At 42.3% G+C, this 27,890-nt stretch overlaps 1 protein-coding gene across 1 annotated transcript; it reads left to right on the top strand.

Annotated features, from left to right (window-relative positions):
* The first annotated feature begins 337 nt into the window (after positions 1-337).
* On the top strand, positions 338-27,890 carry M1AP (meiosis 1 associated protein). Its single transcript, XM_010308144.2, has 9 exons — positions 338-610; positions 6,011-6,193; positions 13,504-13,681; positions 21,600-21,773; positions 23,278-23,428; positions 24,620-24,761; positions 25,316-25,522; positions 26,391-26,546; positions 26,839-27,890. Exons 1-9 carry the CDS (start codon positions 362-364, stop codon positions 26,977-26,979), a joined length of 1,581 nt encoding a protein of 526 aa, XP_010306446.2. The 5' UTR covers positions 338-361; the 3' UTR covers positions 26,980-27,890.

Raw genomic sequence — 27,890 nt, 5'->3', positions numbered from 1 at the left:
GAGGGCTCATGCGACATACACACAGCTCATCCATGGGCTAGGCATGGCTATGCTATTAACATTTTTAACTGCTCCAGTTGCATCTGTAAGAGTATATCTACCATGCATTTTCTTTAGTTGAACCATTTTGTTTTCTGACCATATGCATTATTGCTTGTCTTTGTGTAGGTTTATCTTAGAGTATGGACAATGATTGCTTTGCAGAAAGCTATAGGACTCTAATCCATTACCGTCTGCTATGTCTCAGGTTGCTTTTAAGTGAATGGGAAAGGGAGCGTCTCACTCATTGCTATTATTTGTTATTTTTTCCTGTTCAGAGGCAGATGGATAACTGGGCATCAAATACCCATGTTCAGAAGCCATGAATTCTAGAAAATTGCTTTCAGAAACACGGAGAACATTTCCTGCTATTAAAGTACACTACCAGCAGCCATCACGGATTCTCATTGTGGATGTCACATCACCTTCCTGGACCAACACTTGTTCTATACTCTCTGAAGCTCTGGAAAACACACTCAGTTTGGCATGCAGTTTGACAGGCCCCTGCCGTGTTCCCCTGCTGAGCATCTACGTGGTGCAGAACCAGCAAGAGTGTCTGCTTCCCTTTACGGTATGTGTGAAATTATGTCTCTTGGGATCTAACAAACATGAATGCAATACATGGTTGCAGTTCAGTAAAGAAAGTTATGGTTTACTACAAATGTATAGGTAAAAATTACTAGGTAAAAATTACTCATTTTCAAAGAGCATAGTTTCACAGACTTCATGGAAGAGGTGAATTTTATGAAAGACTGATATTTAAAAAGAGGAGTGTCATATTTTTGATCTGTGAAGTTGCTCGCGTGCATAAATTAGAGTTTGTACTGTTCTCTTCTAAAACATCTGTTGTACCTCTCCCTTTCATACGGTACTTTCTGTACTCTCTGTACTGCTTCTTTATCAAAATTATCAAACACAACTCTACAGCAGTAATAATGTGAAGATGAAATGGTCTGTATATTACACAAATATTACCACTTTGGGAGAGGTTCTAGACATTTAAGGGGAAAGGATAAGAATTCAAAGTATTTTTGCCAAATTTGAGACATATCCTGAAATTACAGAATCATAGAATCATTTAGGCTGGAAAAGACCCTTAAGATCATCGAGTCGAACCATGACCCTAACACTGCCGAGTCCGCCACTAAACCATGTCCCTAAGTGCCACATCTACACGTCTTTTAAATATATAGATCTAAGTCAGTAAGAATAAGTATTTCACTCATCTAGGGATATGCAGCAGAATAAATATAGAGGGAGAATGACTCAACAATAAAAGTTGGAGATTACAAAGCATCATAAAGTTCACAAGAATCTATGAAGTCTTACTATTATAAACAGTAATGCTGAGCAATCTCATTTATGCAATGTAGCGTAAACACACGGTATTAACCCTTCCACTTTATTCAGTGATGGTGAAAACATTCTGAAATATTTTGTCAAGTTTTCACATCTCAGGAACGGTAGAGGCCAATTGGAAAAAAAAAATCATAGCAAATGTGATCTGCAAGAAGACTGTGGCTAATGGTGGTGTTTATTTTGTAGAATAGGTTATAGATAATGTGACAAGGATAACTACGGGGATACCAAAGAAACATTTTCTGGAGATGCTGTGAAATCACTCTGATTAGCAGCTTTAAGAACAGACACTTGTCTTGCTTCCTAGGATTAATTTACATATAATTCATCCTGGCATGTCACTGTAGGGTGGACTAGGTAATCTGTTTCACAACTGGTTCCAGGCCTGTTTTCTGTGATTTTTGCATTATGTCCAAGTTAATTTGTAAATGTTTGGGGCCAAACACCTGCTTTTTTGTTTGCTAGGTATGTCCTGACACTGATCCAAAATGTGCTGGCTGACAGCAACCTCAGATCTCATTTGGTAATCATGGCTCACCAGAGCACAACTGCACTTTGACACAATCCCTCTATGTGCCACATCATATGAATCTTCTGCTCATGATAGGTTGTCTTTTTTATTTAAACAATACCTCATGTTGATAATCACAGTTTTTAAAGACAGAGGAACCTTTAGATCATTGTTTGGCTTCCTTCATATCACAGGCTATTATGTTTCACTAAAGTACCCATATGTCATTAAAGCACTTCCTTCAGAAAGATATCTAGTTTTGATCTGGAGATATTACAAGACAGAGAATCAAGTACTTCAGTTGATAATTTCTTCCAGTGGTTCATCATTGTCATTGTGAAGCTTGCACCTGGTTCCTAATTTGTATTTATTGGCTTTAGCTTCCAGGGATTTGTTAATGTATTTCCTCTTTTGGCTAGATTGAAGAACCTGCTTGTATCTTATACTTTCTTCCTCTAAACATAATCAGGTCCCTTCTCAATCTTCTAGCTGGTAAATGAAAGAGAACAAAGTGTGAGACTAACTGCAAGGCATTTTTACAGGCCCTTAGTAACTTCCAAACCCTTTTATGTATTCACTGTTCTATTGGGATTTTTTTTTAATGCTACATTCCAATACTGGACTCAGCAATGCTGTACAGAGAGCTAAAAAATAACCCCTCCTCTTGTTTGCCTGACTGGTAATCACATCAGCTCTTTTGCCATAATATTGTGTTTCTCTGGGACTTGTCCAAGACAGCAAAGTTCACACTCCAAGACTTGAGCCACTAGTGCATACCCAGTTGATAGGCACAACTCCAGTGTGAGCCCCCACTCCTCCCTAGCTTTGCTTGGATGTTCTGCCACATGAGCCATCTCTTTATTTTAGACATCTGCTGTTGTACTGAAGGCTGTTTTTCAGAATTATTCTTTCTCTATTAGGAACAGTAAAGTATATCAAGATGACTATCTTCTTCAATGGACCTAATTTCAGTAATAACAATATCTGGTCCTCTGCAGCTTCTGGAATCAGCAGCAGTTTTACATCTCTGTCTAATAAACATCTGTTCCATTTCAGCCTTCTTCAGAAATACTGAAAAAGGCTCCATTGCTTTTTTTATACTCTTGAATTTGCCCCTTTGTCTCAACAGGGCATGCTGTTTATCACATTGACTTTCTGATCTAGCTAGAGAACAACTTGATACTTCTCAGTGAGGAACCAAGATAGAGCTATATTGAAGGTTGCTTATTAGACAAATCATATAAGTCAGGAAAGCCCCAGAGCTGAAAATAGAGACTGGGAGAGTACACGAGGAACTGTCATGTATGGTTACCCTTTTCGTAGTCTTTCCTAGGCACTTGCTTATGCTCTCTGTTCCTACTGCTCTGCCCTATTGGCCTAACTCTAACAAGTCCAAAGAGCTTCCCTGAAAAGGGCAGGGTGATGCCAAAGAAAAGGAAACCAGGAAGAAAGTAAATAACCTTTCTTTGGTTATTTGGTGGAGGACAACAGATGGTGACGAGGGGAAGTGCGCATAGAACTTTAATGTGGGACTGAATCAGGACTCTGAGCAGAGCACCTGCAGCTGATGGGCCCTGTTCCTACTCGTTTTCCCTTGGGATGGTCAGCCATCCCACACAACTCCCAGAGCCTCCCTGACATAAAGGACTGAAAAAGAAACAAGGGAGAAAGACGTTAACTACAGGGACTAGCAGATTGAAGTAGGTGAGGGTACAACATGTGGAAGGAGCCAGACAGGACAGTGAGCGCAGTGCCTACCCCGGCTCATGGCCAGCTTTGATCTCTCTTTTTGGTAGCTTTTCTCTGTGAGCAATGTAGTGTTGCAGATTAAAATGTTTTGCTGGACGCACAGTGTGAAGTTATGAATTCTTGCAGTTGTGTAATGAAGGGGCAGGGTCACACACAAAGAGACATGTCAAGGCCCATGGGCTGGGGGTGTCAGCACCTGGAAGAGGGCTGCAGTCAGAAATAGTTAACCACCACAATTTTTGCTTAGAAGCTTACTTACTCTACGTCCCAAGCACATTCCAGAGTTGAAACTGCAGCTTGTGTAAACTTGTCCAAGTTAACATTTAAAGTAGCTGTGCATATACAAGAGAAAACGCAACTCTGCTGGTGCCAGTTCCAAAGGACAGGTACTTAACTGGACCTTCAGGCTGCCCTGCAGCCCATGCTGAGCCTTGTTCTGCCCCAGTTAGGAGCAATACTTGACCTGAGACAGCTGGTTTACATCTGTGTGAGCTGCAGCTGCCTCCTGGGATTGCAGGGCAGGCATCTGAACTGCAGGAAATTTTGCCGTAGGACTTTGAAGAGGCTCCTGGCTGCATCTGCTTGGTGCATTTATCAAAGATTGCTAACCTCACAGCAGAACTGACATAATGGGCCAGACACTTCTTGCACTGTAGAGTACAAAGTGTGGTGTCTTTCCTTCTCTTCACCATTCTGAGGCAAGGTTTGAGCCGTCCCAGCTCTCTTCCCCACCATATTTGTGGAACCATCAGAGCTTTTTGTGAACACATGCTTGAGCCCCCTGGTTCATAACTTAGTCACACTGGAAGACGATGCTGTAAACCATGGCTGCTCGGGAGTGGTTCGGTGAGTCAGAGCTCCAAGCATCTGAAGCAAACGTTGCCTCTTCTGTGAGGAAAGTGACCTCTCGCAGCAGTATCTTATATTGCTTCAAACAGATTTGTTGGAAGCAAATAATCTAATCTAATAATCTCTCCTATGGCCAAAATTTGCTAGCTTACCTGCTGGGTATGTCTTAACTCCAAGTTCTTGTTGAAGCTCAGGGGAGCTGACATCTGTGTGAACGCTAGCTGAGATGCTCCACGCACCACCTTTGGATCGAGGGTGCACTTAGCATCATTATGTCTATGCTAAGGAAAGGTCATGGCTGGGTAATAGATACCAGGTAGCCTCAACTAATATTGCATGGAGAAAGAGATGAGAGGGGTCTACCATGATCCTGGCCAGCCTGGTTCATATTCAGACTGCCTTCTGTGACCAGTATAAGTACCAAGTTCAAGGGAGTGCTGAGCAACATACGTGATATAAGGGTTCAGCAACACCCTGGACTGCAGGTAATCCAAATCACCATAGAAGGCAGTGAGAATATGGCCCAATATCCTCCAATCCACGAGACTGACACAAAGCATCGTAATGGAGCACCATGGGTTAATAATCTGTGTATTTTTAATGTTCATCTTGCCATAATGAGTCAGACCAGCTGTCCTCAGGGCAGCCTTTGTATTGTGGTAGCTGTTGCCTGAAGGAATAAAACATTTTTACAAATGACAGCTATAGAATAGTTTTTCCTTTCTACACTTGCTCTGGTAGCTCATCTTTGAAGCAGGAGGGTCCACAGACCTTCCATCAGTGTTTGCTTTTTTTTTTAATAATCATTGCTGTGGTGAACATCCTAAAAGAGCCACGTAAGAGCCTAAGAAATACCCTCCTGAGTCAGACCAACAGTCCATCAGCCTAGTTTCCAAATGAAAGGCTATTTTGGGGAGTGCCCGAGCCCAATCACTTTCTGCAGTTCATTCTCCTCACAGTCCCCTATTTGTATTAACAATGATAGAGGATACATTTGAGGCTATTCCTCTTGGTATCTGCTTCTGGACGTGTTACCGATGAGTTTGTGGAACCTCTTTTTGAGCTTGTCGCCACAGTCCGACTCCAAACCCTCCTGAACGCAGGTCCACAGCCTGACGAGTAAAGGAGTATGGCTATGGCAGGGGTGATTATGGCCTAGGGATATCACATCGCCCCAGCGCTCCTATTTATGTCTCAAGTTCTGCCTCTGTGTTATGCAGGGCCAGAGGAGAGGGGCATGCCAAACTACTGCATTTTGGCTAGCAGCAGGCAACAGACAGGTAGATGGCTGAAAAGTTGAGGAGTGATCGTGTGTTGTTACTAGCATAACAATCAGCTGGTTTTGAGTCATGTCACTGTTCACTGCTTTACGACTTGGCTCCTGCCCCCAGTGTTATCTCAGTGCTGTGAATTCAAAAGCCTCCTTCCATGTTATGGAAAATCATTTCATAATATCAGTTTGACATTTCCAGTCTTTCAATTTCATTGAATACTGTTTTGCAGCAAGTGAGAGAAAACTTTGCACGAATTCAAGCCTGCATTTTGGAGCTCCGCTCGCTACCAAGAGAAGGCTGTTTCCCACAGCGGGGAAATGGAGTGGTACAGGCTGTGCAGGATGGATTGCTCCAGTTCAAACAATACAGCAGACACACAGCAGCAGGAGGCTCAACAAATAGTTCTGCTGAGGTAAGAAAATGTTGGGAAGGTAGTGGGAGCCATCCACCAGACTTGCCACTTGTTAGCACATTAAGATGATAGCCTGTGTGGAACTTAAGGTCCGTGGGAGGGAGAGAGTAATTAAGAAAATAAGCCCTCCAAAAAAAACCCATGTGGGAATCTCTGAATGCTCATGGAAACAAGACAGACTCAGATTTGAGTTGCTTATGGAGACTGACTTACTTTACAGTATAGAAAAATTAATTTCATTTCCAAGCACTTAAGATTGGATGTTTTTTCAGCTTTATTCTGATTACTTTTACAGAAGAACTGTGTCAAAGGCAAAGACATTCACAGTACTTATGGACATGGTTTTCCTTTCATCCTAGTTATATTCTGCAGTTATAGTGTCTGGAACTTTCACTGAGACAATAGGATGTTTGTACAAAAGTCCTCATTGTGCCTGAAAGAATGTCCACAATTCATTGAAAGTGAACTCATACAGACAAAAGAAATGCATTTCATCCTGAGAGTAGTTGATATAGTTGCAAAGGATAGGAAAAGCCTACAGAATGGTCATTGTCTTGGCACAGTCCTCTTCAAGTCAGTTTTCAGAGTAAAAAGAAAATACGGTCAGTATTTGGAATAACAAGAGGGTTTGTTTATAATTAGCATTTTTCTTTTCTCAGTGGCAGCTTGGGAGTTCCACAGGGCTCCTACTCTGCAAATTGTAATAGGGGTCCCTTAGAATGCACTGTTGGCAATGGCTGCATGAAGTAACTTAAAGGTCTGAAAAGACCCTTGTAAGCTCTGTACAACAGGCAGCCCCTGAGTCTCAGGAAGTATCATGTCTGTTCTTGGCATGCATCCCTACATTGGGTAAATGGAAAAAGGGTAATCTGTAACACCTTTATGGCAGACACAAAGAGTGGGGCAATCCAATTGCTTTGCCTGTGCCCCAGAGAATTAGGGGAGAATTGCGCCTGCTGTAATCATGATGAACTAGTACTTTACCTCCATCCTAGTGCACTAGTACTTTATCCACAATCCTTGCATTTTACAAGGCTCTCAATAAGGTGCAGCTGCTAATGCATTTAACAGCACTCTCTATCTCTCACTTTCCACTTCATGAATCATGCTTTATAGATGTTTATCTCTCATGTTCCACCTACACTCACATAGCTTAGGAAATTTCATAAAAGATAGACTAAAAGCAAGTTGTACAGCTAAACAAGCATTCCTGCATCATGAAAGGTATTTCTGTTCATCCCAGCCCTAGGCCACGTGTTACGCTGTATCCCATACCACAGCAGTTCCCAAACTTACTTCTGAGGAGGAAGGCCCTGGGAAGAGGGGAGGGTAAAGTGCTTTGAAACACCACACGCAAACATTTCCTGTCTGCTGAGGCTTTGTGAAGTTTTGAGACTGGGTATTGATGATTTGCCAGAAGAAAGTAGAAAGAATAAGGACTTAAGCTAAATGAGTCTTGTTGGACAAGTTAGTGACGTGAGTTGGTATGATAGGAGAGCCTGATGTGTGTCTGGAATTTCAGTACACATACATACTGGTGTCTTGTTTCCCAGGATTCTCAGTGGGAATGAACGTGCACACAGCAGGTCTGTCCGGTGCTTCCTGAGCCAATTACATACATGTGTTGTCACTGTTTAGCTTGAGCAGTGGCTCTGACATGACCCTATGTACAGTCAACGTGCCAGAAAATTTTAAGTATTCAGCAATCTAGCTGTCTCAGAGATCCAATGTCCAGAAATCTTGCATGAATATATCAAGTCCTCAAATCCCTCTGGGCAGATTCCTGTAGAAAAGAGGAAATATCTAGGGAAAAACTATATGTACAGTAGTCCTGGGACAGGATCTGTTAGATTTTGGTGCATACTAGTGGCTGTATTCTCAGCTGGGTGCATATACTTGCACGTGGGAGGGAAGCTGCTAACAGCACATGAAAACATATGTGCAAATTTAGAAAGCAGAGCAAGGTTGAGAGGAAGTAGGTTTTTGGTTTTTTTAAGTAGTATCAACTGACGTGAAAGGACAGGCAGTTTTCAAGAGGGGAAGGACTTGGACAGAAGTGGTGTTTTCTTCTGGTCATGAGGAAACACCAGCTCCAAACTATCTTTCATTTCGGACTTCACAGGCTCAGGGTCCACCTGGTTTTGGAGCTTTGTCAGTTCTAAAAAGGAATCCAGATTCCCATGAGTGAAATTTCCCTAGTTTTGGAGCTTTGTCAGTTCTAAAAAGGAATCCAGATTCCCATGAGTGAAATTTCCCTAGTCCTTCTACTTTATTTAGATCTTTCCAGAGTCATGCTGTTAGGCAGACTCTCCCAGCTGTAATGAAGACTCACTTCTAGTGTCTGTCCAAGAAGCCTTTCTCCTGATTTACTGCTTCTCTGATTTTCTTAGGGCCTCGAGGGATTTTTCCTGACCATTTCAAATGTGATTTGTGCTTTAACTTCAAAGCTGAGTGTCAGAACAAGCAGAGTACACTTTTGAGACAAGACCTTTTCTGACATACAACAAGTTCCAGGACATCTAATATAGTTGAAGGAATGAGATGGCTCATTCAAAATTAAGTTATCCATTAATATAGGGAGTTCATACTCCAGTAAGAGATCCTTGTTGCTCTAGATTATGCAGATATACTATACTTTTCATTGCAAGGGGAAGTAACACCCCTACTGCAGTGATAGGCTGTGTTATTATATACTTATTTGAAACTGTTGACCACCATTTTTACAATCTACTTTCAGTTTCTCATAGGAACAGTGCACATAGATGTAACACTAATTCCTCCTGTTCTGACAATTTACCAACTTGTATTTGCTTTCGTATACTTGGATCAGCCTGGAAAACTGGGTGTCCTCCACTCTTCTGGAATTAATCTGACCACATTACCACTTTGTTGGTAATTTTGATAGGTAACCAAATGTTTTTCTTCCTGGTACTAGAAAATAGCGAGTTCACATGGTTTGTTACACTATCCTTGGCCCTGCAAAGGTCCTGGATATGTATACTCAGTCCCATCTAAAGACCACCCTGGAGGAGTCCTTATAAAAAAAAGCTCAAGACAATCTGAGAAGATGTAGAGCTGGCTGTCGTGCCTAGCTGGAACAGCAGTCTGACCAAATGTATCATATAAATGTATGACTAATTCCAGCATACCCAAACTGGAGAATGATGTAGTAGATTTTTGTTTTAAAAACAAACAAAAACCCTAAAACAGACAGAAAAACTACAACGCTCAAACAACAAGCAAACAAAAACCCACTCTCAAATAGGTATGGATTCTAACTTGAAAGATTTCTTAGAGAGGACAAGAACTCTATAACCCAGGAGATGTGGCCATTTTTCAGAAACTTCATGCAGCAAACTGTACTTATTTTCTGGCAGAGAGTCTCTGTGCAGCAATTTATCTCATACAGTATTCGAGAACCCTTGCAGAAGGTCAGTTGAACAGGTGGGAGGAGCTCCCTGCCATCCTTGTAAACTAGAAGCCTCGCACTGACAGCTGAACATATGATCCCCTTCCCTTCACCACATTCGACATAATGTCCACACTGTAGACTTTGAATTTTCCCAGTTTCCATACAACAGCAAATACCACAGACATGTCACACTTGCCAAGACTCTAGCCTTCCCTCTGAGTTGCTCCATGCCAACTATTTTTCGTTCCCTGTTTCTGCTGCCTTACTTCCCTTTGAGCAGTTTGTGACAGGCATCTAAAGTTTCTTCCAAGAATGCATGCCTTATAAAGCAGAAGGGAAAAACTAAGTTAGGAATAGCTTTTTTTTGTGACTTCATTAGTGGAGACAATTTATAGTGATCTTATTTCATTCGAAAATTATCCAAAATAAAACTAGAGAGATCATTCAAAGAATGTAGACATCTGAAGTATTGCAGTGTTGTCCCCAACAAAGAGTTCTTCACCCGGTGTGCAAAGAGCCGCTAACACACAGAGCACAGACATTTGTTTAATTCATGTCTTAATTCACAGAGATGGGTGCTAGGTGGTCCCTCCACAAAGCTATAGCACACCTTAGTCGTCACAGGGCAAGTATTTATACATTTCAAGCAACCGTTATCAGCACTTTTGCTTCTACTTTAACAATTACGGTTAGTTACCCTTGTTTTTACTGGTCCTTGCTATGTCCCATCTCTGCTTAAAGCTACAGCATCCTATCTTTTTACTCAGCATGCTCAGTGAGGGGTGGGTTTAGGTGAGGAGGGGGCTTTTTCTCCTCTAGAGGTGTAGGTTTGCTATGCTAATTAGGATAGTTCGCTCACAGTTCAAATATCTCTTTGACTTTGTCAGCAGTAGAATTCCTCTTGTTCTTATCTTGGTATTTCTTTTGTTTGGCTGATGGTGTCATCTTGTTTCTTCTCTCAGGGATGTGCGCCTCACTGACTATTTACAGAGGCTAGGTAGCATCCTTTGATTAATTTCTTGCATATTTCCAACAACAGTACACTTGATTTTAGCACAGGTACTGAAGAGGGTACTGAGGGCTTCCGAAAGGCAACACATCATACTTGCCTATCTTGAGGAAACTTTAGCTGAAAGTTTAGTTCTGTGGAGAATTTCAAGGGCAAAACACTTTTCTCCAAGCTAGCAATCCTTCCTGTTCTGCATGCTGCGTGAGTGTAACCTGTGAATGAAATTCAGTCTTCTGCAAATCCCGACAAAAGGTGTTTCACAGACCTAAATGGGATCTCAGGGGTGGCCTTGGTCTTTCACATAAGGGTGAAAAAGCACCATCAGATCACTAAAGAGCCAAGAAGTGAGCAAAAGAGCACCTACAATTCTCAGACCTTTGTTAAAAAAAAAAAAAAAAAATTTAAAAAAGCCTGTGATCAGAGAAAGACAGAAGGATATTTCACCCTTACAAAAGGCCATGTTTCTAAAAAGGCAGCTTTCTGCTTCAGATAGTTAAGTGACTGAAATTTTGTTTTCATCACAAGAACTTTTTTTGTGCAGAGTAAATTGGATTTTTATTTTTGTTTCCTTTTCTCAGAAGGCATTTGAGAAAAATTTTGTTTTCAGATACAGTATCTTTTAAAGAAGGAAAAAAATATATTTATACCTTCTTGGAAATGAAGCCTGGATAACTTAAACCAGTTAAAGTAGTTATTTACCCTGTTAAATTCAACTGTATCAGACAGACCATGTGTGGTGACTGAGTACTTAACATCTCCCACAAGCATTTTCTATTTAGTCCACTGTGAAGAGAAGTAGCAATTCTGTTTCTGTGATACCTTAAAGCATTAGTGCAACACTGGAGCAGGTTGCCCAGAGAGGTGGTAGATGCCCCATCTCTGGAAACATTCAGGGTCAGGTTGGACAGGGCTCTGAGCAACCTGATCTAGTTGAAGATGTCCCTGGCTCGTTGCAAAGGAGGTTGGACTAGATGACCTTTAAAGGTCCCTTCCAGCCCAAACTATTCTATGATTAGAAAACATATTAGGAGAAGTATTTCTGCATTGAACTATAAGGCATGGCCAAGAAAAAATAAGCCCTACTATATCAAATTTTTTGAACTCTTTAGTTGAATCTGTTTTTCAATAGGATGAATGTCAGGTTCTACCAATACAATTTCTTCCTTCCGTTTCAAGAGCTTCATGCCTTAGTTAAGTGCTTTCATAAATCAGTTGTTTCTAGTATTTTGCAGTTAAGATTTAACATAAGACTTGCCTGGAGTGTTTGTTGTTCATCAGAATTTAATGTTTTGTATGTCATTTTGGTGCATCAATGCCCGATTGCCAAGCTGACATCTCAGTGGCCCTGTTACTGAGGTACAGTAACCCATGGTGCTGGCTGCAACAGCAAATTACCAGCATATAATGACAGTCAGTAAACAACCGAGTAGCAAATAATTGGGAACAAGTAAGATCACTATCTGAAATCCTGCAGCAGAGGGAAGATGCTTAGCAGAGGGACTGTGCACAGCTGGGCAGGAGGAGAAAAGGCAGCCAGCGAGGGGCCAGACTTGTCACTGAGATGCACTGGCTCGTCTCAGCAGAGAAAGTTACCACTACTGTTTGTGAAGCCTTCTCTTCTGAAAGAAGTGCTCTTTTTTGCTTTTGCTGTTATGCTTCTAAAGCAACACAAGCTTTTTTGGCACAACCAAAAAGCTGTCCACATGCTTCCATCCATGTGGAAGAGACTACTCCGGAGCTGCACACCAGGAACGCACAGCCACCATACTGCCTGCAGCACCATCCCACTGCCTCCGCACCACGGGCAAAGCCTGGAGGGCAGCAGCAGTGGAGCACGCTGCAGGCAGCTGGGCACATGCCTGCTGTGGCTCAGCAGGAAGAGGCAGGAGGGCCAGGACAGGGCTATGAACAGCAGTAGGATGAAGAAACACAGCATGCTGGAATCTGTTGACAAAACCAGTTTCTTTAGCGTGAGACCACGATGGCCAGTGTGTATAGTACAAGAGCACCACTGGCCATTTACTTGTGCAACTTGGTTGTAGTCTTTAGGCAAATGTGCATTTTTCTAACAATTAAACCACAAAGAGGCAAGAATATTCCTAGCTGACTGGTAAGCATAGGAGGCTGACTTTGTTATAACCTGCAATCGTTTAAAACTCAAATATTTGTTAGAAGTATTGAAAATACTTACTCTTTTGAGATCCTGACTTCAGAGGGGAAAACCCACCAACATCAGCAAAGCTGTCTCAGCAGCAGCGACAGGGCAGGAAATGTGGCCAATCTGCAACAGGATGAAAAACATTTTTCGAGTCACCAGTAGCCCGTTTTTTGTCAGATTAGGAAATGTAATGGCATTAAGGGATTATATCTAGAAACTGTGGTAATATGAAGGGAAGTCACAGTAGCTACCTCAGTTTTTATATGTGGTCAAATATTTCTCCTAGTCTTTGACCAGAATGTGCTGGTGTGACTCATGCTGTGAAAAGGGTAAATTGGAGGTGATAGGCTCAGATGTAATGCAGCTATGGTTTTGATGAAATAAAGGTGCATCGATGTAGCAAATGCTCTGTCTATAGCTCTGACCGTAAGCACAAAGAATAGAATACAAGACAGTTGTGGATTGTTCCATCTTCTTTCAGCAGCAGCACAAAACCTGTTGGCGTTCCTCTCAATCCATTTCATATTGGCTTAAATATAAGCCAAAGCTTTAAAACAAACAAACAAAAAAAAGCATTTAAATCTGCTTTTGAATAGATGAGAGATTTCAGTGAAATTTCTCTCCTCTCTCCATAGTGGGATCTGTGCTATTCAAACAGACCAGGCATCATTGCATATCCAGGGAGGATTAGGGTAAAGGCAGCCTCTTGCACACACTGATTTGTGTTTCAGATCACAATTTTGACTAGCCAGTCCAGCAAAGAAATGGTAAAGCAGCTGGAAAAGAAATTAAAAGATGTAGACCTTGTGAGTCTGCGAAGAATACAAGTCATTGAGGTTTTGAAGAGGGACTTTCTGGAGCCTGAGGATGTGGAACAGTGCATGCCAGCAGAAGAGCACAGCAGCAATGGTGAGTATAAGACAGACAGGGTACTCGGGGAAGTTATGGCTTTGGACAGCAGGACAGCCACTAGTTCTTGCTTTGGTCCGATATATGCCACTTTCTTTTCACCATTTAGCATCACTCGTGTAAGTGGGAGCTACTGTGCCTGGAGGAAGAGCAAAAAGTTTGTACCACAGCACTTCTGGGCTTTATCACATTTGGGCAACAGAGACTTCATGCGTAACTGAATCTCTTGGTGTTACTTAAAATTGACTTAATGCACAATACACAGAGTTTATGCATATCTCAGACACACATAGTCATACTACTGACATCACCCTGGGCAATTGACTGGCTGATCAAAATGTCCTTGGTGCAGGCAGAGGCAACCAGAATTGTTGAAGCAGATAGTCGGGGGAGAGAGAAGCAGGCAGAAGGAAAGGAAAAAAGAAGTAGGCAGGCTGTTTACAGTTTCAAAGATCCTACAGTAATAACCTCCTCCTCCCCCTCACCAGCTGAAGATCTTGTCCTTTTACAAGATGTTTGGTTTCTAGATAATTCTTAGCCTTTAATACTTTCCCCCAGGCTACATATTGCACAATGCTGGGAAGAGTTACTTTCCCAGACCAAGTCAGGTACCTACCCTGTTGATTAGTTGATTTTTGTCACTGATATTGTTCTTGTTTACACTGCTGCTGCTTTTCTGTATGCTTAAGTCATTTTTTCTTGAGCACTTAAGGTTGTACTTCTTCACTAACTGCACATCAATGAGTTCTTTGTAGACCTGCAGTCTCTGTTTTCCAATCCCGGTCTCCACTTAAACTCCCCATCAAGAAGACACACCTGGTACCAAGCTCTGATTCACACAGCAGGTTCTCACAACGAGTTGATAACAAGCTTAAAAACCTCAGTCCTGATGCCTTGCAAAGTTAGCCTGTTACTAGCAATGGCAATATTTTTTTACTAAGTGACAGGCAATGTTGGATGTTGTTGCCTTATCTGTCTCTAGCTGTTCTTCTTTTCTCATTGCAGTAGCAAATTTCTAGTGAATTGGCAGAGTAGGGGCTGGGAATGTTTAGGTGGATTGCAGATTTCCTTTTCCCCCGTCCCTTGCACACCTGGCCACGTGTTTCATTAGTGAAAGAGTGAGTACATGCCAGACCCTGAATGTTACTTTTCCAGGCCATGTATATCTCGGAAGAACTCCCCTTAATCTGACAGTTTTCAGCAGTTAGAATTTAAGCTACATTAATAAGAAATTCAGAAAGATAAATTCCTGTTAGCTCCTGTTTTGAACCTTTTTGTTTCAAAGCAAAAGGTGCTGACCAGCCAGATGGTGATCAGAAGTCCAGTACCACAATGGTTCAGTGGTAGAAGCCTGTCCATTGTAATGCTGCTATAACTGCAACTTTCATTTCTGTATTTTGTTTTACCTAACTTTCAAACCTGCTCACTTATTTTGGCTCTTTCTCAAGGCTGATAAAATGACTGCTAAATAGCAGGAGTTTACGCCGGTTTTCTCCCATCTGCAGCACAGCACTGACTAGGTGCATCTTGCTACAGACATGACTGCTCTCTCTGCTGCTTCTGCATCCCACTAGTCTGGTGGCAGACCAAATCAAACACTGAGTTGTTATAATCAAGCACTTAGAGGTATATCAACCCTCTCACTACCCGTTAAAAGCTTCCTGCCCTGAAGGGGTTATTGTGTACTCTGCCTGTTCAAAAACAGAAGCCTCGGGGAGAGCACTCATCTCTGCAGGTAAAATGCTTGGCGGGAGAAAGAGAGCCCCTTCGCCCCTTCCCTTTCTGACCAGCACCGTTACCACTAACACTGGGGACAGTGAGTCCTAAGGAAGAGGATCTAGCAAGGTTATGTCACTGTGAGGTAACTTTAGAATTAATTTAATATGCCAAAACCGCACCAAAACTGTGAGTTACAAAATTGTGGAAGTAACTGTTGTCTACAGCTGCAAGGCTGAGGTATTCTTTAAAAGCACCAATCTTGTCTATATGGGAAGAGGATAGTATTTTGGGTGGCTGCAAATGCTGGCTTCTCAAGTGAAGAGGATTAGTCAGCACTTTGCATGAAAAGCACTTTGCACAGAACCCTGCGGGCAAGCCTTGGAAAACTAGACACCATAGAACAGGAGATGCTGTGTGCCTCTCAGTCACAAGACTGCTTTAGAGCATGCAAAACCCCACCATATTGTGTTTAAAAGTGAAGTGTGGCCCTTTCACCCAAAAAATGGAATGAAAACATAAACAGAGACACAAAGGCCATTGAAATTTCAGATGATAAAGTTGTAATTTTCTGAGTCTTCTACTTATGAGAAGACTCAGATGATGTATTTACTCTCTAAGAGGAGCATCAGGGAATGGATAGTCCAAATAATTTGAAAAAGAAGTGCAACTGATTTATGAAGAGGATTTTTTATCTGTTGGAGCTCCTTTCCTCTGTTTCTGGAAAACAAAAAAAAGGATTAAAAAAATTACAGTAAAGAACATTTAAGTTGCAAGATCTATCATGCAGGAAGTGCAAGAATTAGTGCTGTGTTCAACTGCAGCCCATCCCCCACTACAAAATAAACATTGTGATGCAGCACTTAATTATGAGGTTCGTCCCACCGTGGGTATTTCTTCCATTAGTTTGTTTAGTGGCTGTTTGAACCTACTTACATTTTTAATATCCAGAGCATTGCTGTGACATTGCATCCTGCATTTATATTTGTAGTACACCAAAAAACCATCTCTTTTTAAATCCTCTGCCTGAAAAATTAATTTTGAGCCCTCTCCATCTCAGCTTATTGGAAGCAAATGACAGTTTCCAATTTAATTTTTCTGTTATTGTTTTATATAGCTCTACCACAGAGCTCAGAGATCTTAAAATGTTGTGAATCTGATTAGCCTGAAAAAAGTAACCTATTTGTAATAGCTTTGGTAAATTGCTCTCAACATCTCTTCTGACCTGCTCTAGGGCTTTAATGTTAGATTGGTAGAGTTTGAGCTCTTTTCTTCGTTGGCTCTATCGTCCTCTTCTTGAGGTCTTAACAGTTAATGGCCTCCATGTGTACCAATGAGAGTGGAGATATTTTCTGACTGGGTTTCACGAAAAGTCTTTATACCATTGTAGGCTTCTGTCTCTTTCTGCTGTTCCAGCTGCTGGACCTCATATTCTGCTTTGTAAGGATCAGTTAGCTGTGTCCTGCTAGCAAAGTTCTTTCATTTCACTGCCCCAAATTTTCAAAAGAGATGGTTTGGATCAGGTCCCCAAATCAGGAAGCTCTGATGTACCTTTTGACCAGACCACACACTGATTTTTTTTTTATCCAGCTACTCTGGGTATTACTTTCAAAACAGCCTTCCTGTCAGGCAGGAGGGTTGGTAGGAGGCCGCTGTTGCTGGCATCTCTCCCCTTTCTCTTGTATGGATGTTTCTTGAGTATAAAGGGGCTGAGTGCCTCCATATCTGACTTCAGACATTCACTGGAGTAATCCTGACACATTCTTCTCTAAGCCCAACATTCTGCTTCTCCAGAACATTCTGTTAAAACGTACTTAAAATCAAGGTTTTGTTTTTCTCCTGACTTAATATCCACAACTCCTGATTTCAAGAAGGACAACAGGAACATATTTTCCTAGCTTCACCCATCTTTCATAAATACATCCACCATCTGTCTGTAATGACTGACCTGGTAGAATAGACCAGAATGGTCTGTGTGGTGTTTCACCTGTCTTTCCCAGTTAACTTGGATGCATTAATCTTTTCTTTTTAACAGACTGTATGTCATATTTCCTCTGGGAGATAACTCTCTTGGCCATTACACAACCAGCATAAAGGATTTTTTGTTTCATCTTTTAAATACTGACAGACTTCAAGAATATGACCTAAATTTGTTCCCTTCATAACACGGGGGTACAGTTTGATTAGATTTTTAAATCAAGCCCACAGCTTTTGGAAAATCAAGAACCTTTAGAAAGACATCTAATTTTAAGGTAAAGAAATAAGGTGAAGTCTGTTACAGAACAGCAACAGCCACCCATTAGCACGAATGCCAAGTTTGGAAGCAATAGAAATGTGGACTGACTCTAACAATGAAGAGCTGTAGCTCTTGATTATTACTATAAAATTTTTTTTTTTCACCCAAGGACACAAGATTTGTTACCAGCAGAGTCCTTGAATGGAAGTAACAGGCAAGTACTCAGGTATAACATTAGTGCAGCCAGGCAGTTCTTTTGCATGCAACAGTAGTGCTGAGTTTTATTCTCTCCAAACCTCAAAAACAAGCTGATAATTTCTTTCACTATGTGCGGTTACACTATTTAAGATGACACAAAAGTGAAATTTTAAGCATAGTTTGCAAAAATGTTTACAGTATGAGTTAGGTAGTGGTGAACATCATATGTGTATTTAAACCAAACTTTAGTGACCATCGAAATGGCACAGACTAAATATATTAGGAAAAGGCAGAAAAAAAGAGTAAACTTAGTGAAAATCCCATGCAGGATGTGGGATTTCCAACAATGGCTGTTGCTGAACATGGAGTGATTGAAAAGGAAACAAAGCTTTGCCTTTATTATGTTTTAATAGCACAGTATACTTCTCTTAAATGACATTTTGAAAAGCATCACAAAAACTTCCTTTAGAAATGGAAGAAGTATCCTAACAGCTTACTATATGAACTGAAAACATTTACTAGACAGTCTGCTTCACTGAAGAAACTTGCAACAGCTAACAAAAGTGTTTCAGCAAATATAGCAAGAGATGTTACATTGCTTGAGAACTGCTATCACAGTGTGATAGGGAAAAACAATCCCACGCTCTCTGACACTTATAACACAGTTGTTGTTTTAAGACTTCGATAACAAAACTGAGATTATTGGACATATATACCTACATATAAAAGCTATACCACAGGAAAACAGTTAAATTAAGAATGAAGGAGCTGGGAACTATGTTCATACATCATGTTTATATTTAGATCTTCTGTGATCTTCTATGTTTAAAAGTTGTTTTGCAAGTTTGACTATTTTTTTCTTTTTTTAGATAAAAGGATGTTTAGAAGCTCTGAGACTTGGTTAACAATTATGACTTGGTATTCAGGGCATACTGGAATGAAAGAAGTTGCCAAAATTTCCAGGAACAACTAAAAATTGTAATTTTTGTGTACTGCATAAGCCATTGTTATTGAAATAAACAGTCCTAAATCCCTCCATTCCATTCCTCCATCAAAACTTCGATATCAGGAAACTGGTCTGGGCTCACACTACCCTGGGAAAAGAAAAAGTGAGCCTGTTTTCACTTAACGTGCAAATTAGTGCTATATGGTCTATCATCTCTTTTGATCTTTAAAGAAGTACTGTAGATCTGCAGACCATTTATGTAACAAACCTCTGTTGAGATATAGCTATTGGAATTAAATACTTAGCTTTTCTCCCCGTCTCCTGTCCCAACCCTCTAAGGAATTTTGGAAGTGAAATTTAAGGGCATAAGGCCAATTCTAATTAATGAGCGTGAGGAAAAAACAAGGTTTGGGACATGTTTGTGCAATTGTTCCCTGTCTCTATGAAGCAGTCATCTTTGACAAAAGCTAGGTACACAGAAACAGCCTTGTTAAAATGCGCTTGCTAAATATCTGGTCAAGGCTGGAAGTTTCCATTTATGCAAGAAGAAAATACCCATAGTGTTGAATATGCTGCTGAGTATTCAAAATGGACACTTGTACTGGGGAAGGCACAGACAACAAGCTGGAGGTTTAGCCATTAGGGAGTAGCAGATGTGACACTTGGCTCGGGCTTTCAATGAGACGTGTCACTTGGTTATCTTGCCAGATAAAATGGACTTGTATTGCACGATTTCAAGACACTCTTATGGACAATTCTGTGAGAAGCTTGAGTTTTCTTCTTAGACTCCAATGGAGTATATGGTATTAGCCTGCTTCCTTCTTTTGGATCTTCTGTTGGACCATAAGACCTTCAAAGCTCATTGCCTTGCTTATACTGCAGCTCCTGCAGTGAGATCCTAATCCACTGCAAGGGTTCCTACTGGACCATTAATGAATGTTATCTGTGTTATTTTACTGTCACATAGTACTAGACTACAAATTGCTTCCTCCAAAGCCAAGAAGATATGGAGATGCAAAATCTGCATCCTGAGAAAGCACCTGATTTTCAGCCCACCCAGAAAATTTCCTCTCTCATTTACCATAGCAGGGAGGGGGAAAAACAAAACAAAACAAAACAAAACCCACCAACAAAAACCAAACATGCAGTTACAATTTTCTGTGCTACTGAAAGAAGGAAGGCAGGCTCAGGATATCCCCTCTCATAGGCTCATTTCCAGGTTAATGCAGCTAGAAAAGACTCCAATATATTGAAGCCCCACAGTTGGCAAGTCTTAGAATAGCTTTGAATGTGCTAAGAACAGCCTGTTGTGGATGAAAAAGGCTTGCTGTTTTCTTCACAAGAGCAACCTCCTTGGGAGACTGCATTTCTAGACAAAGACCATGTGACAAGCATCCAGGATTGCTTTTTCAAAACTGCAAAGCATCTCCTCTGTGGGTCAGAGACTAAATCTGCAATGTTTCTTTAATGATAAAACATTAGGGCTTGTCAGACTGTAGCCTGGAGCAGAGCTCATGATATAATATAAATCCCATAGAGAGAGCAATGCATACTGCATTTGTGGCAGGAATAGTGTGTGGGAGTAATCGATAGACTGCAGTGGACTGGCCTCTAATTGATAACATGAGATTTATTATTATGTCTTTCTTGCCCCTACCGCATTACAAACACTTAAAGCATCTGAGCATTGCCAAACCATTTGCTAATGAAAGTTAATATTTGGACGTGATATAGATACTGGCTTTTTTCTATATGCGTTCTGCAGATTGGTTTTTTTCACTTTTAAGTATTTTAAATTTTATTTATTTAATCTGCTAGACTTTATGCTAGCTTCTCATTTGGATGCACCTTTGAGTTATTATTTAGGGGTATTTTGGTGGTTTTGGTTTGGTTTGATTTTTTGCAAGCGTTTAATCTTAACCTCCCTAACTCTGCTGTCTAACCTACATTTCTCCCTTCCTAAATGTTGTTGCTAGATCATATACATTTGCTCTGCACCTCCAACATGGTAATTTAAATACTTGTGTCCTTGCAAACATGTTTACTTTTTCCTTTTAATTTCTTTTTAACAAGTCTCTAAATTTTATGCATTTCACTTTGAAATGAAATGTAATGGTGGTGGATCATTTTGACTGTTGTTGTATCTGCAAGGATGTTCTGCTGTGGGATTGCTGTTACCAGGCAGCACTTCAACGTGTTGAAACACATCCTCTGTGTTGGTCAGGTCCAGGTCAAGATTTGCTTCTGTTCTTCTCAGTGCTGTGACTAGCTGCTCCTTTAAACGCACATTGAGGATATTTAGCAATTTAGTCATGGGGCCACATTGCAAAGTCATGCTCATCTTCTGTCTGAGGAGTAGTACCTTTCCATCACTACTACAAAATTCGCCATTAGTATACCATTTCAGTTTTGCAGTCTCTGATTTCTCATAGCATCCCATATCCAGTGTCCCTTGCTTAGGGAAAGGGCAGAAGTGGTTTAAAATTGTGAAAAGAGTCTCTGAGGCCCGTGCTAGGATGACCACAGCAGAGGACGGTTTGCATTGGTCACAGCTAGTCCTCTGAAGACGGTAGTAGCCAGTTCACCCACCCCACTGATGAGAAGGGTGTTGGTGTGGCCTGTGGCCTTGCTCATCTTCTAGCAATGTCCTTTTAAGAGGGCTGGCATCACAGTGCTGTGCTGTGATTTGCTGGTAATGGCTTCTGAAGCACTTCTTATGCAAAAGCACTTGAGGGACTAAGGAGGTGTAGTGGAAAATGCAAAAGAATGTTCTTTTCTGTGGCTGAAAAGATTTGTTCTTTTCCACCTTTTTTTTCCTGCAGATACTGCAATCCTGGGAATGGACATCGATGTGCAAACCATAGAGGACAATGTCATCAGCTTGGAGATGCTGTTTAAAACATGGCTACATGACTATGGCACAGAGAGAGAACACCTCCATCTCCTCCTTCCATCAGGAGGCTTCAACCATGCCACTGCACCTAAGACCACCCTAAGTATTTCATTTTCTCTCCCCCTCTGCTGGGAGTTCCTAAATCCCACAGCCTTAAAGATTACCCAGGCCTGTCCTATGGGCATGTTCCCTCACGTTTAGAGACCCAAGTAAGGTCTCTGGGTAACTTTGAAAGCTGTCTGGAGTTTCTATTGTCTCAGGCTGAGAGGGGCCATTTGCTTAGAATACTTCTAGGTTGCTGCCATGTCCTGTGGCTGCTGATGCTATAATTCATTTTCATTTTGCAGCAAAAATGTGCCTTGAAGAGTATGTGAATTTATAGCTCCTTGGTCAAGGTAAAGGGGCCTTACATATTGAGAGCCAAGGACCTCCTGGCTCAGTTGTATGGCCCTAAAAATTGTGTTCCTTGTGTTTGATACTAAAAGTCTGTGCCAGAGCTGCACTTAAATAAAGGCTGTCTTACAAAGGGACTTGGCTTGTATTTATATCTGTTGATTTAGCACTAAAATAGCTAATGTTCTAGCTGGAGCTGCCAACAGTTATAATCATGCATGGGAAAATTTATAAGGAGTATGTAATTATTTTTTTCGTTTACCGGTCTAAGTACAAATCCCTAATCCATCCTCGGGTGAGCACTGAAAACACCAACAACTACAGTAGACATAGGTGTTTCCTGTAAGTTGTTGCTAACTGTGTTGTCACCATTGCACTGCCATGAGACTCTGCACATGCAGTTCCGGCAATCCCTTTTCCACGCTGCTCCAGTATGGTACTCATGTGCAGCTTCCCATTACCATTGCAGCAGAAGCACACCTGTTTTCTTCTGGTGAGCCACAGGCCAGTTCCAGACTGGAAGCAAAGCTCATACAGAGTTGCTGGTGGCTTTTGCAGATACACTCCACAGCAAGCAGATTGGAAAGCCTGGTGTGGCTTTTTATTTATGTAGTAGCTACCATAACAGCCTCCTGACCAGCACAGGCAATTATGCTATTTTTATTAAAAGTGGATTTTCCTTCATCACAACATTGACTTCATACTTGATGCATTGTCTTACTATAGCTAGCAAGACAAACCAAGTTACACTGCAGTCAGGTGTTTGGTTTTTTTTTTAACCTTCCCACACTCAAGAAATCTGTAGAAGGCTGGAGAAATTATATGCAGCTATATATGGTATTATACCAGAGTTGGTGTCATCAGTGCGCTGGGTTTTTCCGCAGAGATAGAAAAGCTGGCAGGAAATGTGTAGCCCTGAACCCAATGTGGCATTGGGAAACAAGCTTCTGCTCTCTCTACACCTGGCCACTCATTCCCAAAACTGGAACTTGCCTGCCCAGTTACCAACCAATCATTGTTTCATTAACATGCCAAGCATGTGGTATTTCCCCTTACGTGTAAAATGGGGATAGATGTCACAGGCTTTAGTGTTGTTCTTCCCTTAATAGTAGTTGTTGCTAGAAAACATTAACTTTGTGTTTGTAAGTGCTTTGAGCACATCATGTGCTAAACATTGCCATTTCCAGCAATCTAAACCAATCTCCTTCTCCTAGTGTGCCTGAAGTGCGATCTGCAGGAGAGATTGCTCGACCCAGCTCTACTTTCTGGGACAGTTGATGGCACCATGAGAGCAGCAGATTTTAATTCACCCTGCCAGATGGCAGCCTGGCCAGCTACAGTGCTGCATAAACTCCAGGTTGTAAAGTAAGTGTTGTTACATGCTTTGCACTTGGTAACTGGAAGGCTGGTGTAATAGCAGCCTTCATTCTTTCTGTGCAGTTTCAGCTAGGACCTAGTAACATCACCATAAAGTGCTATGGGACTCAAAGTGCTAGCGAGCAAAATTCTGATGTAAGATACCCTCAACCCCCATAACTCTTAGTGTTATGGAACAGCACATCCCACACATGCAGAAAGGAGCACAGAGTCAAAAATGGTATTACCATTACCGTGACACTAGCACTTTATGAGTGTAACACCATAGATGTGACTCATGCAAGAGTTGTTTCCCTCCAGTGTGAAGTTCTGTAGATTGCAGCCATTGCTCCATATATAATTCTGCTGTTCTCTCACTACCTGATGCGGCCACAGCAGTTAACTGGATGTCGGAGCCTGAGCTAATTAGTTGACTAGTAGCAAAAAAGCAAGCAAAGCCTCATAGTGCTGTGTGGCTTCAACATAAGAATTTATTCTCTTTCCGTCAGCAGTCTATGGCTGGTAAGCACAGAGCGTAACAAGAGTGATGCTCTCTAGCATCTTTTCTGAGGTTTATTTATAGGAAAAATATTCTGTAATTTCTGAACTATACAGATGTTCTTAAAATGAGTCTCATCCTGTCAGTAGCTGAAGAGGACTCAGTAATCGTCCATAAATGGCCCACAGCCAAAGCACTGAAGCTACTTAATAACGTTCTGTCATGAAGCAGAAGTGTGCTGTGGACAGGCAATGTCAAGTCTGTAGTGGTGTTTGTGGTGGGATGTTGGCTCTGTGCAGGAGTAGGGCACATGTCAGTTTAAATGAAGGATAACCACCATCTAGTAAAAATTACTTAGAAAGAGACGTAATTGCCTGGGTGAGTTATTGCCCAAGAGGCTAGATTAACAATCATCTGGTTTACTTACAAAATGCATGAAGATCAGATTTGTTTCTCGGCATGCTCTTGTCAATGCAGATACAAGGGAATCTGGAAATCAGCAAGAAAGCCTCTTTTCACTGCAGTTGAACTTTTTCTGCAAGGTTTCATAGTGACAGGCCACAGCAATACAGACATGAAGTGCTTGTAGCAGTATTGCAGCTGATACTGCCATAGCCACTTGAGCTAGTCATCTCCTGGTAGAGTCTTCTTGCTAGTTTCATGTTGGCTGTGCTTATCTAACATGAGCTGTATACTTGCAGGGCTCTGAAATCTGAGGGGGTCTGTGAGTCTGTACTGTATGGACTGCCCTTCATTATCAGGCCCACAAGCTGCTGGCAGCTAGACTGGGATGAACTGGAGATAAACCAGCACAGCTTCCATGCTCTATGTCATAGTCTTCTGGTGAGTGTGTGAAAATTGCAGTCTCATGGGGAGGGATTGCCATAGACAGAACTAGTTAGTGCACATCTAGTAAGATCTGTCTAGCCTGTGCCAGAAAACATGTTTCAAAAGCTGCAGTTTCATCTCATGGGTCAGAGTTGGGCTTGTAAATCTTTTCAGCCAGTGCATCCACTGGAATGACACTACAGCACATCAAACCTTAGAGAAGACTCTCTAGCCTACCAGAAATCCAGTGTTTGGAGGTATGAAGTGCAAAAATCAGGGTTGGGGTTAGATGTGCATCTTTGTGAAAATAATTAACCAAGGGTTGGAAGTGGAGGACTTTCCATCACTGCCAAGTCATAAAGCAAAATTAGATGTTTTTCTTAATAACTGTCTTGCATTCAATTAAAAACAAACAAACAAATAATATACTATCCTCAATGCAGAATAGTGTTCTTATTCTGATGTGTATGAATGTCTCTGCTCCTGAACCCAGCAGCCCCTACAGTGAAAGTGCTGAAGGAAGTGGCTATTGCCCACTGTTCACATCGGTTTTGGCTTTTGCCATTTAGAAAAGGAAATGGATGCTTTTGGCCAGACGTGAGCCACAGAACACAACTCCAAACTGGAACATCACGGTGCATTCCTACTACGTCATTGTCCCTTCTGACTCTGCCACTCTACTTGTCAAAGCAGTCGCCATCAGAGAGCTCTTGCTGCCATCAACCTTCCCAGCCCTCCTTGCTGAACATCCTGAGAGAGTGCATGGCCCTATAGAGGTAAGTTATTGACAGCCCTGCACAAATACACGTGGGAAAGGTCCCAGTCATACCTGCAGGGATTAGAGTAATGATCAGCCTTTACAGACAGGACACGCAGCTGCTGCTGAAGATGTATCTATCTATCTCCCTCATTGCTGGGGAACATGGATCTCTGCAAACTGCAGAGAGAGGTGCTTTAGGCATAAGATAAATCAATACATAAAGTGTCTCTGTTTCTTCCAATAGATTCAGACTTCTGCAGTTCCAGTTGTGCATCCATATGTTCTCCCCTTGAGTTATCTGCCTCTGCTTCAAGTGATGCCAGGAAGAGCACAGCCCTCACTATAGGTCTTAGCAGTAGAGGAGGAAACAGCTGTGAAAATGTCTAGTGACAGCTGGAATACGATGGAGCACTCCAAAACTTCTTCCCAGCAGCCAACATACCCTACAGCTTTCTTCACAGACAGCAAATGCCTGTCCTTCGGAGCAATGTTGCATGTCTGTTGAGCAGAGGGGGAAGAGGCCTTACAAAGCCGAGAGTTGGGGGTGATAGTGCTCAGATAGGGTGTTCCAGCTTGTAGGCTGATCCTGGTTATGGGGGAGGATAGGTCTCCATCCTGCAAGGAAATGCTTAAATCTATTAAGACCTGGTTGCAGATGCCTCTTGTTCTGTACACAGCTAAGAGCAGTCCTTGTGGGCAGCAGCGCAGCCAAAGATCCCTTCTCCCATCACTGCAGGGTGGCACGGAGTGTCTATAACACTCATCCCTGCAAAAAAAGCCCTCGACACTAAAATGAACAACAAAAAAACCCCACCCAAGCAAATCCCACAGCCTCTACCTGTCACATCTCATAGCCACTATGTTCTTTTTTTCTGTCTGAGCAGAGTGCCCTGAACAGCCTGGAAGTGGAAGTTTCTTATAACCCCTTGCACCTAAAAAGCAACCTCTACAAATACCTGAAGAATCTGTTGTACAAACCTCTGCACAGGCAGCAGGCCCAGCCCAGAGACCAGCGACCAGAGCGGCATCAACCCAAGCAGGTACGTCCCTTGCCCTTGCCTGGCCTTGATAGTCTCTGTTCTGCCCTTCTGGTCTGCTTCCTGTGGAAGGGCTGAGGGCAGCTCCCTGATAACCCAGCAGTACAGGGAAGGCAGCATACGGCAGCGGCAACGTTCACTTGCAGCAGGGGGATGGGCGTAGCATAAGCTCATGCAATTGAAGAGAGGGATGCGGAACAGCTGGCACATGCAGACACAATCAGACAGTGCGCTTGTTGGACAAGTCAGTGCCTCCTTCCACAAGGTACATCCGTATTTTGTCCCTGTATTGCAGCATCAGAGCAGAGCCAAAGCCACGGTGGCACCCCTTCTGATGGCTCCTTCTCCTGTCCAAGTGTTCAGACCAGCAGCGATGAGGAGAGATTCCTGTGAGCGCTCCCTGCTCCCCAAAGAGTACGACGAGTTCCTGCAGTGAACCCCAGGGCACTGCTTGAGCCTGCTCACGTGCAGTCACAGCTTGGCTTCTTGCTTGGCTGCCAAGCTTTACACACCAGGCCGGAAGTGGTTGGGCAAGACACTAAGCTTGGCCTTGGTGAGACAGGCACTTCCCATCCTTTGTTCCTCCTTGTCGTTTTATGGTTTTGTTAGTCAACAAGTCAGTCCGCAGGAAGCCTGCTCCTCTGGGGCCCTCTGTCTAGAGATTCACCTATCCCCTGCAACACCCCGTATTCCCCATTCTTGTCAGCACACATCACCAGCACACCTCAAATTTTGGTTTCTGAGACTAGGCTAGTACAGGCCACAAACCACAGATTACTGTCAGCAGGTGCAGAAAAGCTGCAAGCAGGGCAGTGAGGAAGTCAGATAAAGTAGGCAGTAACATCAAGCTGCACTCATCCTGCAGGAGCAGGTTCAGCAGGGTGTTTGAATAGGCATAAAACAGGGCTTTTGAACTTAATCTTAATGCCCAGAATGCTGCCCTCTTGAGCGCAGCACTACCCACGATGCCGCCGATTTGCTTGCTTCCATAATTGGTCTCACTGTCCAACTCCCTAGCTCACGAAAGGGTTTGTAGCAAGTGCCAAGCCAGCTGTAATGCCCCGGCTAGCTCCTACACAGTGACAGCTCACCACAGCTGGAGCTGCAGCACAGCACCATAATCCCAGCCAACTGCTGCTTGGATGCTCTCCTCCTTATGGCCCATCTGTGCCCATGGGGCTGTTCTACAAGCCAACACAAGTACTTTTTTGGCAGGATTCAGAAGATGGGGGGGAGTTGGCCTCGAGCTTTCCAGAGAGCTTCTGCTCAGTACTTGCACAGATGCTAGCCTGTTTTTCAGTGCAGACATAGGACAGATGCCCCTGGGCAGGGCAGGAGCTGAGGGCA

Source organism: Balearica regulorum, chromosome 4 (genome assembly GCF_011004875.1).
Source record: "Balearica regulorum gibbericeps isolate bBalReg1 chromosome 4, bBalReg1.pri, whole genome shotgun sequence".
Taxonomy (NCBI): Eukaryota; Metazoa; Chordata; class Aves; order Gruiformes; family Gruidae; genus Balearica; species Balearica regulorum.
The sequence above is the reverse complement of the archived record's forward strand: the minus strand, read 5'-3'. Positions and strand labels throughout refer to the sequence as shown.